At 37.7% G+C, this 17,825-nt stretch overlaps 1 protein-coding gene across 9 annotated transcripts in view; it reads left to right on the top strand.

The window, feature by feature from the left end:
• Position 1: 1 nt before the first annotated feature.
• The window catches only part of mark2b (MAP/microtubule affinity-regulating kinase 2b), a 44,137-nt gene continuing 26,313 nt past the window's right edge, over positions 2 to 17,825 (top strand). For all 9 annotated transcript variants that reach the window (XM_026267144.1, XM_026267151.1, XM_026267149.1 and 6 more), the window contains exons 1-4: positions 2 to 1,097; positions 13,742 to 13,912; positions 16,301 to 16,354; positions 17,145 to 17,193. In XM_026267144.1, coding sequence (XP_026122929.1) covers positions 1,047 to 1,097; positions 13,742 to 13,912; positions 16,301 to 16,354; positions 17,145 to 17,193 — 325 coding nt within the window. In that variant the 5' untranslated portion in view covers positions 2 to 1,046. The remainder of the gene's footprint in view (positions 1,098 to 13,741; positions 13,913 to 16,300; positions 16,355 to 17,144; positions 17,194 to 17,825) is intronic.

Here is a 17,825-nt window from a genome sequence, read left to right as displayed (position 1 = left end):
CGGTAACAACGACCGCATGATGTCACCCCACGTCCACAGTCGCCGTTACTGCCGCGAATACCGCAGTATGCGAGCACCGACTGACGCCTAGAGGATCCGCCGCCGCCCATCCCTGCTCTGCCCCCCTCCGCTCGCTCCGGAGATCGGCCATGTTGCCTTTCGCGCTTGTTCCGGTATCAGGCACGAGCGTTTGAGCAGCTCGGCCGCAGTACGACACCGATCCTCCTCCACTTAAACCCATTTCACCACAGCCCCGAAGCCAATCATGGATTTTACTAGCTGACTCTGGATGTTTGTCTTTGGACGCGAGCCCTCAGACGTTTCCTTTCATTCAAAAACCGTTTGTCACCGGGATCCAGTGAGTGGCTCAAGACGGTTTCGTGGATCATGAGGGTTTTTCGCAATTGATCTTTTTTTTTTTTTAACCCGTCTTTGGTTCGCCAGTCCTTCGTTATCATCACTCACGGCTGTTTTGTCTTCACATCCGTGTTTAGTTAAGCGAAGCTCGTTTCGTTTATCTCAAACTGACGGTTGAGGTATTTTCACCTTTATAGACACTTTCTTTTTGAAGGTCGGTAAAATTGTGATATTTGGCTGGTCTAACACGTAATATCGCTCGCAGAGAGACCCCTTTCGTTCGCTCATTCTCTATGATTGTCATTTATGGGAGGATATGAATTGTTTTTAAACTCTCGCACATTCGGTTGGGAAGCGAATCTAAATGTAAGTGAGCTCCACGTTAGTCTCCCCGAGAAGACTTCAAATCCTTCATAAATCCTCCTCAAGAACCTGCTGCTTATTTTCAACTGGAGACTTCAAAACAAGTTTTTTTTTCCTCCTCTTCTCCACATATGGACTGATGTTGGGCTTCAACTTGTTGATCTGTCTGCGTGGCTAGTTCAGGCTAGCTAGCAGCACTGATTACTTCTGTCAGCTCAGACGAATAGCTTCTAACGACAAGCTTATAAATGCTTGTCAACCACTGAAAACGATCTTGCATTTACATTTCCCCCTTTTGCCCTGTTTTTGACAATCCCTGGGCGAAAATGTCAACCCGGCCTCAAGGAGTAGGTGTTATAGAGACTTCATCCAGCCAGGTGAGCCATATCTTCACACTGCCCGCACAGAATCTATCTATTAATGTGTTTTTGTTGTTGGGAATGACGTCATGCTTGCTTTTCTATTGAACTGTGTTTCGCTCATGCTTGCTGGGCTATAAGACAGGTGACTGGAAGAAAAAAACAACAACTTTGTTCAGGAAAAGTTTCCCTGACTCTGTTTCCCTGTTCCCATAGCTGTTAACTGATAGGCTTGTCGAGGCTACATTCATGGTCCTCACTGTAGATGTAAATCTGGTGTCTTTTATGGATTATTTAATCATGTCTTTACTGTAAAGTAATTTTGTTCAGTGGAGAAACTGAAAATCCTATCTATTCATCATACTAATAATCATTGTCCTCTGATATAACGATGAGTCGAGTCAATGCTGATGAAGTTAACAAGGCATTTAGACCCATCTATTGCAGTGGTTCTCAACCAAGGGGCCGTGGCCCGCTGGGGAGCCTCAGCAAACATCCACGGGGGCCTCAAGATGGCTTAAATGTCTAAAATCAGCAAAATAAATGCAAAAACTTCCAAGATGACTTAAAGTAAAAACAGCTTTAATAAGCTAAACTAAAAATCAAGATTTTTGTTGTGGAATTCAAGAATGTAATTATTTTATATTTAATTATAACTATTTTACTTGCTTATTTTAATGTTAATTTATTTTTTATTTTAATTTATTTTAATTGGGCACTCCTAAATTCTGTACTTTATCAAATGAATGACATTCATTTAAATGTTCGAATGGGTTTAGAACCACTAGGGTATGAGGAAATCAGTCAACAGGTAGTGCGTTGGATTTGGGAAACATGAAGACCATAGGCAGTGAAAATAGCCAGCCTTGCCCCTCTCAATGAGATAAGGCACAGATTGCGGTACGAGTGCCAAAGGACAGAAAATTGAGCCATTCAGAGTGAGGAGGACAGTCATTTTAACTCATGCCAGTGTGACTAATGCTGACTGAGCCTCATACAATACAGGCAGCACTAATGTGTGTGTTTTCCTTTAAGTGGCTTAATGAAAAGCGAAGGACTATATATCCTTTTCCAGATCTCCGGATGCCCTCTCCAAGATCTCTAACCTCTTGCTCGGAGTGTGTCTGTTTTAGCAGAGGAAGAGTGTGAGGAGTGAATCACTGGTGTTAATCATACTAGTGAGATCGTGTGTGAGTTTCAGCCTGCTATGTAGGAGGAGAGCTATGAAAATGTGTTATTATTTTGCATTATCCACCATTGGGGTGGAGCAGGCACAGGGAAGGATGCTTTGCATAAAAAAGATCGGACACGGGACAGTGTGTTTATGTTTATGACTTGGACCATGTTTTTACCAAGTTGGACCAAGTTTTATCTGTCACTCATTCTGCTGTTTCATTATTTTAATATATATGGAACACACAAACATTATTTTTTTTCCCATATAACTCTTCACAGACCTTCATGTTCAGTCTGAATTGAGGCCTGTTTGGCCTGTGACTGTTCTCCAGCTTTACAGCGTCCATGTCTGAAAAGCACACCCCCTCAATAAGTGTTAACACAGGGTTTCCTTGTCCTCAGTAACTCAGTGTGTCACCTTGCTGATACTGTGACCTGACACCACAGGCTTGTGTTACAGATCCCTGAAATCCCAGACCCCACTAACACAGATTTAGTTAGAGAGATAGAGAGAGAGAAAGGGCCTTCACCTGTTTCTCATCCTCTGACCTCTGTGTTTTTTTTTTGCTTTTTGGTCAAACCGTCCGCAGTTAATTAGTGCATTGTTGTTTCAAAAGGAAAATGTTTTTCAAAATGTAGTTGCTGTCTCTGAAATGTCTTTTCAGGTGACGTCAGCTATGCTGCATGTGGTGCACATCATGCTAAATAATAGCCATAAATAGCTGTATAGGATTTGTTTTAAGCATTTGGTGGGCAATGCAGTAAATTTCAATTTCTGCTTTGGTCTGACTTCTGAAATGTAACACCAGCTTGAATTTGCTGTTATTTGGAAATGTACCACATCGCCAATGATGTTGATTGAAGTGAAGATGTTTTGGTAATTTTTGGCCATTGTTTACCTGCTATGTGTACTGAACGGTCACTTTAAGCTTTTATGAATATATCACTATTTTGTGGATACTCCACTCAAAAATGTAAATTTAGTCCTCATGTCCCAGTTTTTTGTTCATACAGTAAAAAGTCGATTGGGTCCAACAATAGTTGAGAAATCACAGCCTTTTGTACTGTATGAACAAAAAGTTTGGAATGAAATGAAGATGAGTAAATAATGACAGAACATTCATTTCTCAAATGCAAAATGAACATCTTTTTGCCGGTTGTGATTTATAATGACCGTCATTGTTTCTGCTTACTGCTGTCGTTTTTGTGGACTTTTAGAAATGTCTTTGCACCTGCCTGGTTCTACAGCTCACATCTTGGTGAAGTCCTCAAAAAGCATTCTGTGCTGTTCAATCTGGTGTGCTTTGTTTGGACATCCTCCATAGTAGCCCAGATCTCTGTCAGGTCCGTTGACCCTGATCAGTCTCAAAGACTCACAGTTTTCCACTGCTGTGATTTACTCCATTAGCACTTCTCGCTCCACTAGACAGATCATTTCAATGGAATAACAAAACTTTTTTTTAAATGCCAGCAATTTATGTTTGTGAAAGAAATAATCCTGATATTATCCAGTCAGTCAAAACTGATCTGCAAGGACTAGATAGCATTACAGGTATGTAATCTTTCGAGATGCTTAGATATAAACAGTCCATTGTGTAAAGATTGCTTGCAAACGACAGATTATAGTAATTCCTGGATTTATAAATCATATGCAAATGCTTCTTTAGGATGCTATCATCTTGTCGCTTCAGACGCTCTGTTATATTGTTGCATCTGGAGTGGAACATGGCTCTCAGTGTTTCAATTCTGATAGATTACTGCCTTGCTCGTCACTTAAGGAACTAAAAACATCTTTTAGATGTGGTTTCTATAAACACGTCCTTTCCTACACGTCCTTTTTGAATTGGTTTCAGGTTTATCCATGTTTTATATACACAAACAAAAGCCAGTATTGACATAGAGAAGAATAGGAAAGTGCAGGTGAAAGAGCAGGTTATAAAGTCATAAAGTATGGGTGCCATGATCTTAGTGCTTTTTCATCGTCAGTCTCAAATGGTTGATTCTCTAAGACAAGAAATAAAAAAACATTTCTACGTTATTTTGAGTCACCACAAGATATTGAGCTGCATCCACGTGTTCTCGGCCTCTGTGAGGGGATTAGGTGTGGTTAAATCTCAAGGGGTGGACGACATGACGTTAGGCTCTCTGTCATTGCTGATAAATTACTCGACAGAACATCAGCATGTAATCAGCTCTGTGGAAATGGCTCCCATTCAGGTCCTGGAGGCTTACATGGCTGAAGCCAAGACCAACAATACAGCGATCCGACCACATTAGAGTGTCTTGCTGTGTTTTCTCAGATATGTTGTAATTCATTTCTATAGTGGAATGAGCAGATTAATTGGGCTAGAACAGTTTACAGTAGCTTTTGAGCAGTTTTGTTTTTTTCAACTATTTTTAATGATTATTGGTGGTTGCTGCCACATTATTGGTGAGATTGATCCGGAGTTCTAGTGACATTTATGTTACTTGATTAAAATAAAATCTTTGTTAAAGTAAGACCTTATGAGGAGGAGACGGACTACTAATTTTTGTTTGAGAAAACAATACAACAACTTTAGAAAATAAAGTTTTGCCTTTCAATTGAATGTTTGTTTACTGTAGAATGCACATGCTCATTTGCTGGGCCTGGATTTTGTGATGCCATTGTCGGAAGATTGGATTGCTAATTGGATATTGTTATCAAAACATCTTGGTGAACAGTTTTAGAGATTTTAGCCTTTTCCTGTACAGAAGCTGTACTTGTTTAACTGTTGCCTACACATAAAATCATCACAGAGTGAAGTGGCTTGTTATAAACTTTGGCCATATCTCTAATAAAAATGGCATTTCTTACTTTGTCCATAGACGTCCCACATTGATTTTTCTGGGGTAGCGTACCGCACTCTCATAAAACATAGTAGTGAATCACTTCCTGACTGGTTTTGTTTCAGCAAAAGTGAACAATACTTCTATTCACATTAGGCAAATCTTCCTTTAAACATCGATCTTCAAACCTCATGATCAAGTCACAAAAAGCTTGAATGTTTAAGTGCCCAAAGACATGAAATCGCAGCATAACTGTTGGTTGCAATCAGAGTGCCACAGGTGAGTAAATTTAGTTGAATGTGTAATGAATCAGTCAAGTGGGGGTCAACAACAACACACCTGCCCATGCCACAGCATGTGTTTAGACAGTGTTTGTTTTAGTAATGAATGTTCAAATTTAATTTGTACATTATGTGGAAGTTTTATTTAGTAGAGTATTTGTTTAATTGTGTTAATAATAGAAGGTCGCAAAACTATCAGCGAGATATTTGTACATTCCTCCTCCCCCCCCCACTTCCTTAATCATTGGGCTAAGCATCATTAGGTTGACCTCTGGTACTTGTATTGAAATATAGGATACTATAATAGTGTATTCAAGAAAACTAATGTAAAACATTTTAATTGCACATCTTTTGTTGGTTGTTTATGTTGTTCTTCTTAATTCTAATTTAAAAGTTAAATTACCTTAAATTACTATCTTTTTTTTTTTTCATATATACAGTATGAAATGTTTGTCTATTCTTTTGGCAGTTGTCTAAAATGTAGAATGGGAAAGTCAGTAGAAATACTGTAAATACTGTAGGAAATATTCAAAGAGGACAATCACCTCAACTTTTCCATTCACATATCTGTGAAACCGCCTCACCCAAACAAATGAAATAATCCTAAAAAACCAAGAGACCAGATTTACCTTTCAGGGGAGGAATTTGAATACTGTCAGAAAGTGAAAAGTTTGGATGTGTTTGGGAACATGAGGTTGGGCGGCTGAAGATTGAGTTTAAAAGACTGACACAGTGGACTATAAACCCTGTTTAGCTCCCTGACCTTCAGCAGCTCGAACAGGGCTCACATTTACACACGGCTTTGCATTTTTTACGACGGCGAGCATGGAGTCACCGTGTTGAGATCAAGTCCAGAGTTTAAAACGCTGTGTGTGTGTGTGTGTGTAAACAGGCCTTTCCAGTTGCACTGGGTGTGAAGTTGACAGAAGGGAGTGCCGAGGCCTTCTCTCTGATTTCAGGCGCTTGACGTCATGTAGGAGTGTGTGAGAGAAAGGACATTCAATGCTTGTTTTTGTGAACTGATTTTTTTGTACCTCAGCACCTTTTTTAGTCTTTATTAGTGCTTTCGTTTTGTATGGTGAATTCATGCGTGACTGTTTTATACCTTTATGATGTTAAATGTTTAAGGCACCTCACTACCCAGTTTTGTAATCAATTTTTTTAATTAATACGTTAACCGACTTAAATATCAAAGTTATTTGTGCATTCTTATTAAATGACTTGTAGAATTATAATTACTATAATAATTACAAATGAATAATAAACAATTGTAACTTACTAAATATAGCTTAAAAGCATACAAGGAAAAGTAAAGTAATAAAAGGGAACAAAGAAACACATCAGAAGCAATAATCTCAGCTCCCTACAGGTTTCCCTTTGGTATCATGTTCTCTTTTCCCTCTCAGTTTTTCTCTGTGCTTGTTTTTAAAGCCCAGCTCAGGTAAACAGTCACTAGAGGTGTATGTGTTTGATATCTACACTCCATGAGGGCAGAAGGGCGTTAACCACACCCTGCAGTGAACCGGAAAGAGCCGGCCACCCTGTGGAGCTTTACATCCCAGAGGAATTGTAGGGCCCTATGATTTCCACGATGCGGAAAACACGGACGGAATCCAGTCAAAAAAACAGAATTAACAGTTTAACATGGAACGTCAAGGAATTTGTCAAATTTGTCATGAATTAATCAAAAGTGGGTCATTACACTTAAATCAAATCTCGATATGGACTATCTGTAAATATTAAGCCGCAAAAGTCATTTAAATATGAATCCTGCATGGATTCTGTGTCTCTGTTAATGAATGGCGCAGACGCGTGGTTTCATTTACTACACACATAATGAAACTATGATTTCAGCGTCTTCCATCTCAAAAAAGAGGACGTAAACACACGAACATCTCCAGAACTGCTCTGAAGTAACTTCATGATTATTTGAGTGTTTGATTTGAGTGAAACTAACGTTCTATCACAGATCTGTAAATGTATTTAAGGCAACCTTATTTAAAGACATTGTTCCTATTACTATTTTTCAGTAGAACGTACATAGTCTTTTACTACTATTAATACTAAAATGAAATATTTCTTCCATGTTTTAATTTTAATAGTCAATCCCTTTTGTTTGGGAAAAAAATGAAGTTTGCTTAATTTTCAATAAATAAAAGCTAAATTAAATTAATGTTTTATGCCTTCATTTGATTACCGGAAAAATGTAAATACACAACACAGAATTTCTGAGGTGGAAAAGAAATAATAAGGCTACTTTAAGATTTTTTTATTTTATTTTATAAATTGTAAAAATTTGGTGAGAAAAAAATAAAACATTTCATAGGGCCATAAATGTAATAAAAAAAAAAAATTAAAACAGGAAAAAATGAATTTGGAAGAAGAAAAAAATTATTTTGGAAAAAATCTAATGGATTTCATAGGGCCCTAGAATTTCTGCTCATTGAGGGAGAGTGTATGATTATCAGGATTATTTATTCACTGTTGACAGTTTCCTGACATAGGACGAGCTGAAGCGAGGGGAGAGGTGTGATGGGAAAAAGGGAGAGTGAGAGAGACACTCCATCTGCTCTGTGTTTGTGCCCTTGGCTGCCTCCAGACACTAGTTCTAAATAGAGGCAGTGTGAGATTTACAGCTCCATGCATTACCTGCCATCTCTGTCTCCCATTCATCCATCCTTCAGTTCATCCATGCTTCTCTGCCTTTGTATGTTTGTATCTGACTCGATTGATGTGAGAAACACCCGAATATGGTGATGTTAATGAAACATTTCTGCATCTGTCTTTCTATCCATCTTTCTGTTCATCCAACATATTTTCCTTCCTATTTGCCTATTTACTAATAATTCATTCTTTGCCCCCTTAATTTCCTTTTTCCTTCCAATCTTTTGTTTCCTTCCTTTCTTTCCTTTCCTTCTTTCTTTTTCATTCCACCCTCTTCTGGAACAGAAAAACAGGTCAAAGCAGTTTTATATTACATAATTGTTGCCTTCTGCAAAGCATAGCCGAACATGCAGCATGTCTAGTGTAGCATTATTCACATATGAATAATTCTTATGAATCGGTTCATTTATTGAGTCTCAAGTTAAAGTTGGCAAGAAATTAAAATTCAATATTCATCTTTTGTTTCATTTTTTAAATTCTTCTAATGTTCAAATATTTGAATGGCAGACTTCCTCAATCTTTTAGTCCACTTAAACTCGTGTCACAATAGACTGGAAGCTCAATTTTTTTTTTTTTTTTTTGTTTGATGGCCACATTTCAAAAAGCCCATTTACTTCTGTCACCTCGTGTGTATTCTTAAATAAAATGGCTATTCAATTTGTTGAAACTGTTTTATTTACACATGGCCACATAATTATGTCTCCAAAAAACGATTATAATTGCAAGCTTCAATTCCCACACCACATGCAGATTCAATGGACATCACGTCACAGACAGCAACAGATATGCACCGTGTTTTATTTATCACCAGTTGATGTCAAGATGAAAGACCGCAACAATGAAAGGGCGTCATTAGCGCAAGTGGAAGAATTTAGCGTTCAGCACTTTAAATGAAGATGACTGTTGGACAGGTGAAGGTGCGATGCAGAGTTTCATTTGCATCAATTTGTGCGTACTTGCTAAAGAGAGATGCTTATCTCTGGTGGTCCATATATATGGATATTTCTGTTGCAGTGGTATAGCTATAACTTGCGTGCACGTCTTTATTTTTTATTCATTTACAAATATCCAGTTGCATCTGAAATGCATCTCAAACCATCTCTTGAAGTGGTTTGTGCGATCGGATTGCAGTCTATCTCGAATGCATTTCAGAGGGCATTTACACCTCGTCCACTAATGATATCTATCTTATGAAAGAAAGCGCATGAAGAGGGCAAGGCTAAATCGGACCAAAGCCCAGTCAACCACCAACATACAAGTACCCGCCCATATTATTTTCCCGATTATCAGTTGCATTGTTTTTACACAAGTTTACGGAAAAAGAAGCTTTATCGCAACTTTGTTTCATTGTGACTTTAACTGTTTGGGTCCATCTAGCAAATCACTGAATCAGTTTGAATAGTTGCTCAGTTTAACTTGTCTGGATGTTTATTTTGCAACGAATAGTTAAAGTTAGACCTTCAGAAAAGACTTTTCATAGTAATAACTGGCATTTTAATGAACAAAACGACTAAAAACAGTATGGTTTTGTTTAGTATGTAGTTAAAACCAATTATGGGAGTGAGGTTCACAAAAACTGAATTTTGTCGAAAACACTGGTGTTTGAGAGAGAGAGAGGGAGAGATGGTGTATGTGTAGGTGGTGAAGTATTTATAGTTCTTCATCGTGACTGTCGCTTTCTGGGTGTGTATGACCGCATCTGTGTGTGTTAAAAAAGAGTTTCTCTTTTTCTAGACAGAGATGGGCTTCACTCTCTGTACTTGGAATATTATTACACCAATTTCCTTTTCACCACAGCAAGCGAGAAAGAGAGGATGAAGAAAAGTAAGAAGGGGGAAAGGGAAAGAGAGAGATACAAGAAATGGAGCTGTCCTTTAGAAAGGTAAAGAAAAGAAGATAGCATGAGGACGAACAACAGATCTCCATGGCAACGCTGCAATCACGACCCAGCGACTGACTGCTTCTTTAAAGACATGCTAGATTGCGTGCAAGTGTGTGTGTGTGTGTTTTGAAACAGAACAATAGGGCATGCTTTGCAGCTACTACAGCATTTGTGTTTATAGGGTTCCTGGTGCCTCTGGGTCACTCGTCCTTCTTACTTTTAAAGATACCATTGAGAAAAGTTTGAAAGATCAGTGATGAAACTCATAACCAGGTCAATAAACATTAGATCCGGTCTCAGAATTCTGTGCCGTGAAGCACTTAGAGCAGCTTTTGGGTTTGATCAGCTTCCTACTGAGCTGAACCAGTGTCAGCTAAACTCAGGATCTCAGAGCTGCCGGAGAAGTTGGTATTTAAGGTTTAATGCTGAAGTGAGCAGGACTCCCAGTAAACCTAAAAAAGATTCCGGCACAGACAGCATGTTGTCAGGGAGAACATTATCCTATCCTCACTGCTGTCTGTGGAGGGTGTAATTACAAGGAGAGATAGATGATAATATGGAGTGAAGGAAAAGACTCAGAAAAAGAGCAAAAAAAGGGAATTTTATTTAACCCAGACTGACCTTCGTCCTAGATGCTTCTTTAATAGTAAGGTAGATGCCAAAGGATATAGTTTTAGATACAAAAAAGAGCCCTTTTGAGACTCTGGTTCTGTTTAAAATCATCATGGGCTCTCTGCAGTCTACGTAAGCAGTAATGTTCGAAAGTGATGCTTGATTCTGACAGCATTTGAAAGCGACATGAAGTTGTTTGTTTTCATATCGTAGATAAAAGAATCAATGGATAGTTCACTCAAATGTGAGAATTCTGTCATTATTTACTCACCCTCATGTTGTCCTAAACCTGTATGACTGACTTTGTTTTGTATAGACGGCAAAAGAGGATATTCAAATAACATTGGACTGCCATTTTATGGCAAGAAATCACTGAAGCATTTGTTGTTCCATAGAAAAAATAATGTCATAAACATTTGTACTGATAGGTTAATGATGAGAGAATTTGACTTTTTGAGTGGACTGTCCCTTTAAGGAAGCATTGTAGCTGAAATGGATCCTGGAAGTGACTGATTTGACACGCTATATGTCCAGTCCAGCAACTCAATTAAGGGTCACTCATGCATGCAACACAAGTTGCTCATGTGACACTCACAAAAGACCTGACTAACAATCACATCTGACTCCAGTAGAGATTGAGAATAGTATGTTGCTAAGATAAAAGCACAAACAATTCATAGAACATGTAAATGCTAATTAAAAATGATTTGTTTTTAAATAGATTTAACCATTTCTTTTCACTACTGCTATTGTAACTGATACTTATACTCTTGTTTTTTCATTATTCTTGCATTGCGGAGGGGCAGGTCTCATGTGAAGTTCTGCTTGATAAAGAAGAAAGATTAGCTAGCAAGGAGAGTGCCATTGTAAAAGTGCATTGTGACATTGTAGCAGGGTGTTTCATTGCTGTTTATGAGTGATGTATTGCTATAATCTCAGCACTCTCATGACTATGCACACACACAAGCTATACCAAGGTCTAAAATCTGAGTCCCCAGCCATACCTGCACATGTGCCCTCTAATACATTAAGACCTTGTCCCTCTGTTCCTGTCAGCACACTGTCAATCTCTAGCTTTCCATGCCCTGACCTTTGCTACTGCTCTTGGATCAGTTTACCTATATACACACACATTCAGACAGACACAGACAGTGTGGGTTTGATGTTATTGTTTCAGCCCAGCTTTTCTCATGCCTTTTTCGTGAGCTGCCCCTCTTTCAAAACTGGCATCATGTGAAACTGGTAAAGAAATAAAGAGCGTCTTCATTTAAACACATACCTCTGAGTGTGCACCATTTAGTGGGCTGACGTCAATCATTACATTAATAGCTTTGAACTTTGATCGGTTGGTCTTTGAAGACGGAGCTGTCATGAAGTAAAGCGCCCGGATATGTGAACCGTGGTTTGCACGCACACACAAACACATCGCACCACAGGGCTCATGGAGTTGGCTAGGTCCCTCTTGATGATTGAACTTTCTCTTTAATGAGCTCTGCTTTAGCTTGAGAACAGAATGGAGAAACTTCTGTAAAGTTAGACATTAAAATGATAAATGCTGTGTGATGCTACTTAATGCTGTGTAAATGTTAACACGCTTATGTTTGTGACTGAATGAAAACGGGAAAACTTTGAGAAGCACATAGCATATTTGTGTGTGTGTGTGTTTGTGTGTGTGTGTGTTTGCAGGTTTAGCAGATGGACCCGTCTGATTTAATCTAATCTAATCCACTGTAATCTAATCCAATCCAATCTAATCTAATCTGTATGTTCCTCCAGTCTAATGGGGTAACGTGTGAAATTGGGATTTAATCTTGATTTGGACGGGAGAGTTGAGATTATTTGGTGGGGTTAAGGGACTCTTATGGGATTATGATTTTTTCATTCACTAGAATGCTTTATGATTGCTGTAGTGATGCCTCTTCTTTTTCTTGACTCATCATTTTGTTCCCTTGAAAAGCATTATTGAAGGGATGGTTCATCCAAAAATGAAAGTTCGGTCATCATTTACTCGCTGCCATGTCATTCCAAACCTGTTTGACTTTTCTTCTTCTATGGAGAAGTCTGGTTGCTTAGGCAATGCAAGTTCAAGGCTGGCTTATGTCATTTACTCGGGACTGCCACTTCTGTCACTTATTTTCTAATGCTTCGTATGATCAATAGTAGTAATGATTAAAAAAAGAAACTGTAAGTTTGGTGCTGGGGCAGAGAATAAAAGGACATTGAGAGTGCTGAAGGAAGTCATAAATGAACACAGTGCATGTGATGCATTACATAATATGCATATCTTCAGACCCAGAATTTGAATGCGTATGTGTTTCTCTGAATCTTTTTCCTGTTCAGTTGCAAACTAACCAGCAACTACACTACCATTTTTACATTTTCTTAAACTTTCTTATGCTCTCCAAAGCTGCATTTATTTGATCAAAACTTCAGTGAAAACAGTCATATTGTGAAATATATATATAAACTATTTTAATATATTAAAATGTGATTTATTCTTACGAAAGATTTTCACCAGCCGTTACTACAGTCTTCATTTTCACATGAACCTCCAGAAATCATTCTAATATACTGATTTGGTGCTCAATAAGCACAGCACTTCTTACTATTATCAATTTTGATAATCAGAATCAGTTATGCTGCTTTATTGTTTTGTGGAAACTGAGAAATCTTTTCAGGATGAACTGAAAGTTCAAATTAACAGCATTTATTTGAAATTGAAATGTTTTGAAGAATCATTAATGTCTTTACTTATGTCTTTGCTGGTTAAAAATATTAATTTCCTTACTGACCCAAGCTTTTGAATGGTAGTAAACTCTCCTGTACCCTTACCTTCAATATTAACTACAAAAAGTCTTCTTACCAGCAGTCAAAAGTTGTCAGATGATTGTATTTAATACTCAACAAATGCTGCTTCAAATGCTTATTTTATACTTTCTGTGCTCTAGAGCAAAATGACATGATACATACAAGTTTTCAACTGTGGTTCTGTTCATATCTCACATATCACTCAAACGCACTGATCTGATTCTGACCAATCAATTTGGCATGCCAGAATAACTGAACCATTTTCTACAGCTGTGTGAACGTAGCCGTATTTTCCTCTTGAAGATCAGTCTGATAGATCTATCTGCCTGTGTGAGTGTGTATGAAAGTGAGAGAGGGGCAGAATTTGAGAGTCATCCCAGTGTGGCCATCTGAAACATTTTTCTGATCCCTATATCCCATCTCTCTGTCAGACTCACTCTGATGCCAAAGGAGGAGGGCGTCCCAGTGTGTCACGTAGTCGGAATGTGGCGCCGACGGTGGATGAAAACCCCCACATAGGAAATTACAGACTGCTGAAGACCATCGGCAAGGGCAACTTTGCCAAGGTTAAACTGGCCCGACATGTCCTCACTTCTAAAGAGGTAATAAGATCTCCTGTGTACCTTTTTTATTGGATCTAGTAGGGGTGGGCGATATCTCGATATTTAAAATATATCGAGATATTTTTTAAACACGATATGGATTTTGACATATCGTATATATCGATATATTGTTTATATTCTGATTCCGCCACTTTGCTTGTTTGCCTTCCCTGTGCTGTGCTCGCCCCCGCTCGCTCGCCCCCCGCCTCCTTGCTTTTGTCCCCTCACCTCGCGTGTAGAGAACTAGTCAAAAAAAAACAAAAAAAAAAAGACAACTGGCTCCGTTATATGGAGATACTTCAGTTTTAAGGCGTTGGGCGAACGGCAGGCAGATGTCTACTGTAGGGCCCAATGAAACGCGGACGGTATCGCGGAATCCAGTCATAAAAATGGAATTTACAGTTTAACGCGGAATGTCACGGAATTGGTCAAATTTTAAATGAATTAATCAAAAGTCGGTCATGCACTTACATCAAATCACGAAATGGACTAATATCTGCAAATATTAACCCGGAAAAGTCTATTTAAATATGAATCCTGCATGTTCTGCGTGTCTGTGCCAACGAATGGAGCAGAAGCGCGTCTTCATTCATTAAACACGGAAGCTCGCATAACGCTCGCGCTGTCTCTCTAAATAAAGACGTGAACACATGAGGAACATCTCCAGAACTGCACTGAGAGTCACTTCATGAGCATCTGACCGTTTGATTTGAGTAAGACTAGCTCATATCACATCATAGACTGTGGTATCACATACACAGAACTGTAAAGGTAAACCCGTCAAAATAAAAGTATTTGACAGAAATCTATTACTATTGTACAGCAGAATGTAGATAGCCCACTACTACTACTATTAAAATGAAACGAACATAATTTTATAAGGAATAATCATACAACATTTCTCCCTTGTTTTATTTTTAATAGTAAATCCCCTTTGTTTACCAAAAAATAAAGTTTGCTAAATTTTAAATAATTAAAAGATAAATTAAATGAATGTTTTATGCCTTCATTTGATAATCAGAAAAATGTAAATACACAGAATTTCTCAAGGGAAAAAAACATTTCACATAAGGCTATTTTAAGAATTGTTTTTAACTAATTAAGTTGTTTTTATGCATTTAAATAATTGCACATGCTAAAACACAGAATTAGGTAACAATAAAACATATGGTGAAGAAAAAAATAAAATGTTTCATAGGCCCCTTAACATGTAATATTTGCCATATTTGTTTTTGCAGTAGTTTTTTGGGGGTTATTTTTCCTGTAAAGATATCGAGATATATATCGTATATCGAGATATAGCAAAATATATCGAGATATATTTTTTGCTCCATATCGCCCAGCCCTAGGATCTAGTCTGATCTACACTGATCTACACTGAAAAAAACAAAATTGGTGTGGGATTGACTTTGTTGTACATTGACACAATTTTCAACTAGTGAATTTAATTTACAGTTACAGAGTAATGGCAAGTAACAAACTAAATTCTTTCATCATATAGTACACTTATTTAGTTGTTTTTGACCGTTTATACACGATGCATCCTAAATTGCATCATGTCTAACTGTGATACATGTCCAGGAGCTGTTGCATTAACTGCTCAGACTAATATTACAAGTATTAAAAGTATTACTTTTAAGGCTACCCATAACGTTTAGTCAGTTGTATAAAAATGTAAATTAGTTTAATTTGAGAAATTACAATTTATCCTTCGACTAACTGCTAGTTAGTCAGACTAGTTCTTAAGACACAGTCTTAACATAATGACTGTGCTCATGCAACGGGCTTCAGATATGCTAAATCTAATTTCAAATCACCTCTGTTTGTGGTGTGGACTGGATGTGAACAAATAATAGTGAATGTGAATTTCGCCTCAATTCAGACTTTGAAGAAGTAATCAAATACACAGAAGGTTATTTATCTGGATCTTCTCTTGAATTCTTTTGACACATTTCACCATTCCCAAGCAGGATCTTCACTGATACTGTTTCCACCTTGCTGAACAATTGAAGTAAACTTTATTAGGGTGGTGAGAATGTGTGGGACGGTCATATAAACCTTTAAAAGATTTATGATTATTTAATTAAGTAACAAAAATAAGGGAAGCCATTGTGAAAAGTGTTCAAGCCAATTGCAATATGATATTCATATAACAAATAAAATAAGCTGTAATCTGAAAGTTGATCTGTTTTAATAAAAATCAACCCCTGGGACATGCTTCTGTTGCCTGAATTTGCAGAAACATGCAAATATAGATCAAGCACAGTTAGCATTCAGAGTCATGTTTCTATTCTACTTCTGGTATTCTGGTAAATCCTTTTGAAAAAAATAATAATATTATGATTTAGAGAGAAGTTTAAAGATGTGTTTGTGTTTCTTTTGTCTCAGGTAGCAGTGAAAATCATAGACAAGACACAACTCAACTCTTCTAGTCTTCAAAAAGTGAGTCTGCAGATCTCCTGTCTTTATCTGTATATCTGTCTGGAGAGAGGGCACAGAAGGGTAATTACAGGAAGAGAGGCAGAAGGATTTCCTCTGACATGGGGATGAACGGGTTCTGCTTTACCCCCACACACACATACGTACATAACGCTGGTCATGTACCATTAACTTTTTGCTGTAACTACAGCAGAATCCTGGAGGATATTAAAGAAATAAGGTTAATGCATTAATCCTGCTGCTAGTGAAAATGTAACAATGTATGTGCTGTAAAATATTAATACACTACCATTGACAAGTACAATATTCTGGGATCAGAAAGATTTGACTATAAAAAAAAAAGATTTTGGAATAATTAGATTTGAATTAGAAAGGATGCTTTAAATTGATCAAAAATGGCAGAAAAAAGACTAGATTTCTATTTGAAATGAATGCTTTTCTTCAAGCTTTGCTCATCAGAGAATCCACACTTCATTGAGCATAAAAACCATTTTCAACTTCTATTAATAATAAGGCAAAATATTACTTGAGTACTACAATGAACACTTTGGAATGATTTCGTAAGGATAATGTAACAGAAGTGTTAAACGTATTAACAAAATAGACAATATTACAGTTTTTGACTTATTGATTAAACAGTATTTTTAGTTGTATTTTTTTCAATACTATGGAAGTCAGGGGGGACAATCCATTCAGTTGAATGTATCTGGCATTATCACAAGGATCAGGTTAATAGCATCTTGTCAATGCTTACAATCTTCTCAAACTATTTCTCATTATTGTGTTTTCGCAGCTCTACCGAGAAGTGAGAATCATGAAGCTGCTGAATCACCCAAACATTGGTGAGTGATTTAGAAAAGAACCTGTCTAACTGGCCACACCACAGTTAATAGAATTAATTAATATTTCAAATCAGCGTCTAACATGAATCATCAGAATTGTCTGATCCAAGATAAGACCAGTCTGCTGAAATCATTGAAATCGGCATTCCTGAGGCTTTGATGTCATATATGTTGAGGAAATGGACTGTTTGATATGCGCTGATAAGTCAGATACTGCTGATGTATTGAACTGTGTGTGTGTGCGCGCCTGTGCTGTGACGGTGGTCTTGACGGAAATGCTAGCTCATTAGCGCTCAACTTCTGCTCATAAATATCAAAGAACAGAGCAGAAATCTGAAAGGGAAGACCTGCCCTCTTTGAGGATGCAGCGCTGTGGATTCAGTCCTGATTCAGATTCTTTGCTCTCTCTCTGTTCAATGGCTGAGTGTGTCTGTGCTGGTATCACATCACACAGTCACAACTGATTGATCTGAAACGCTCCTTGATCTTTTCCATGACGACACACACAAAGTAGGGATTATGTATTTTATTCATTGCATTAATGTCAAACAGTAGTGGCCTGTTTTCCTTGAATAGACTGTGATGAATAGCATTGCGCTGAGCTTTAAAACCGACTCCTAAAGCATGTTTAT

The sequence above is a fragment of the Carassius auratus genome, chromosome 7, assembly GCF_003368295.1.
Source record: "Carassius auratus strain Wakin chromosome 7, ASM336829v1, whole genome shotgun sequence".
In the NCBI taxonomy this organism is placed as follows: Eukaryota; Metazoa; Chordata; class Actinopteri; order Cypriniformes; family Cyprinidae; genus Carassius; species Carassius auratus.
Note: the sequence above shows the minus strand (reverse complement) of the source record. Positions and strands in the feature narration are given on the sequence as shown.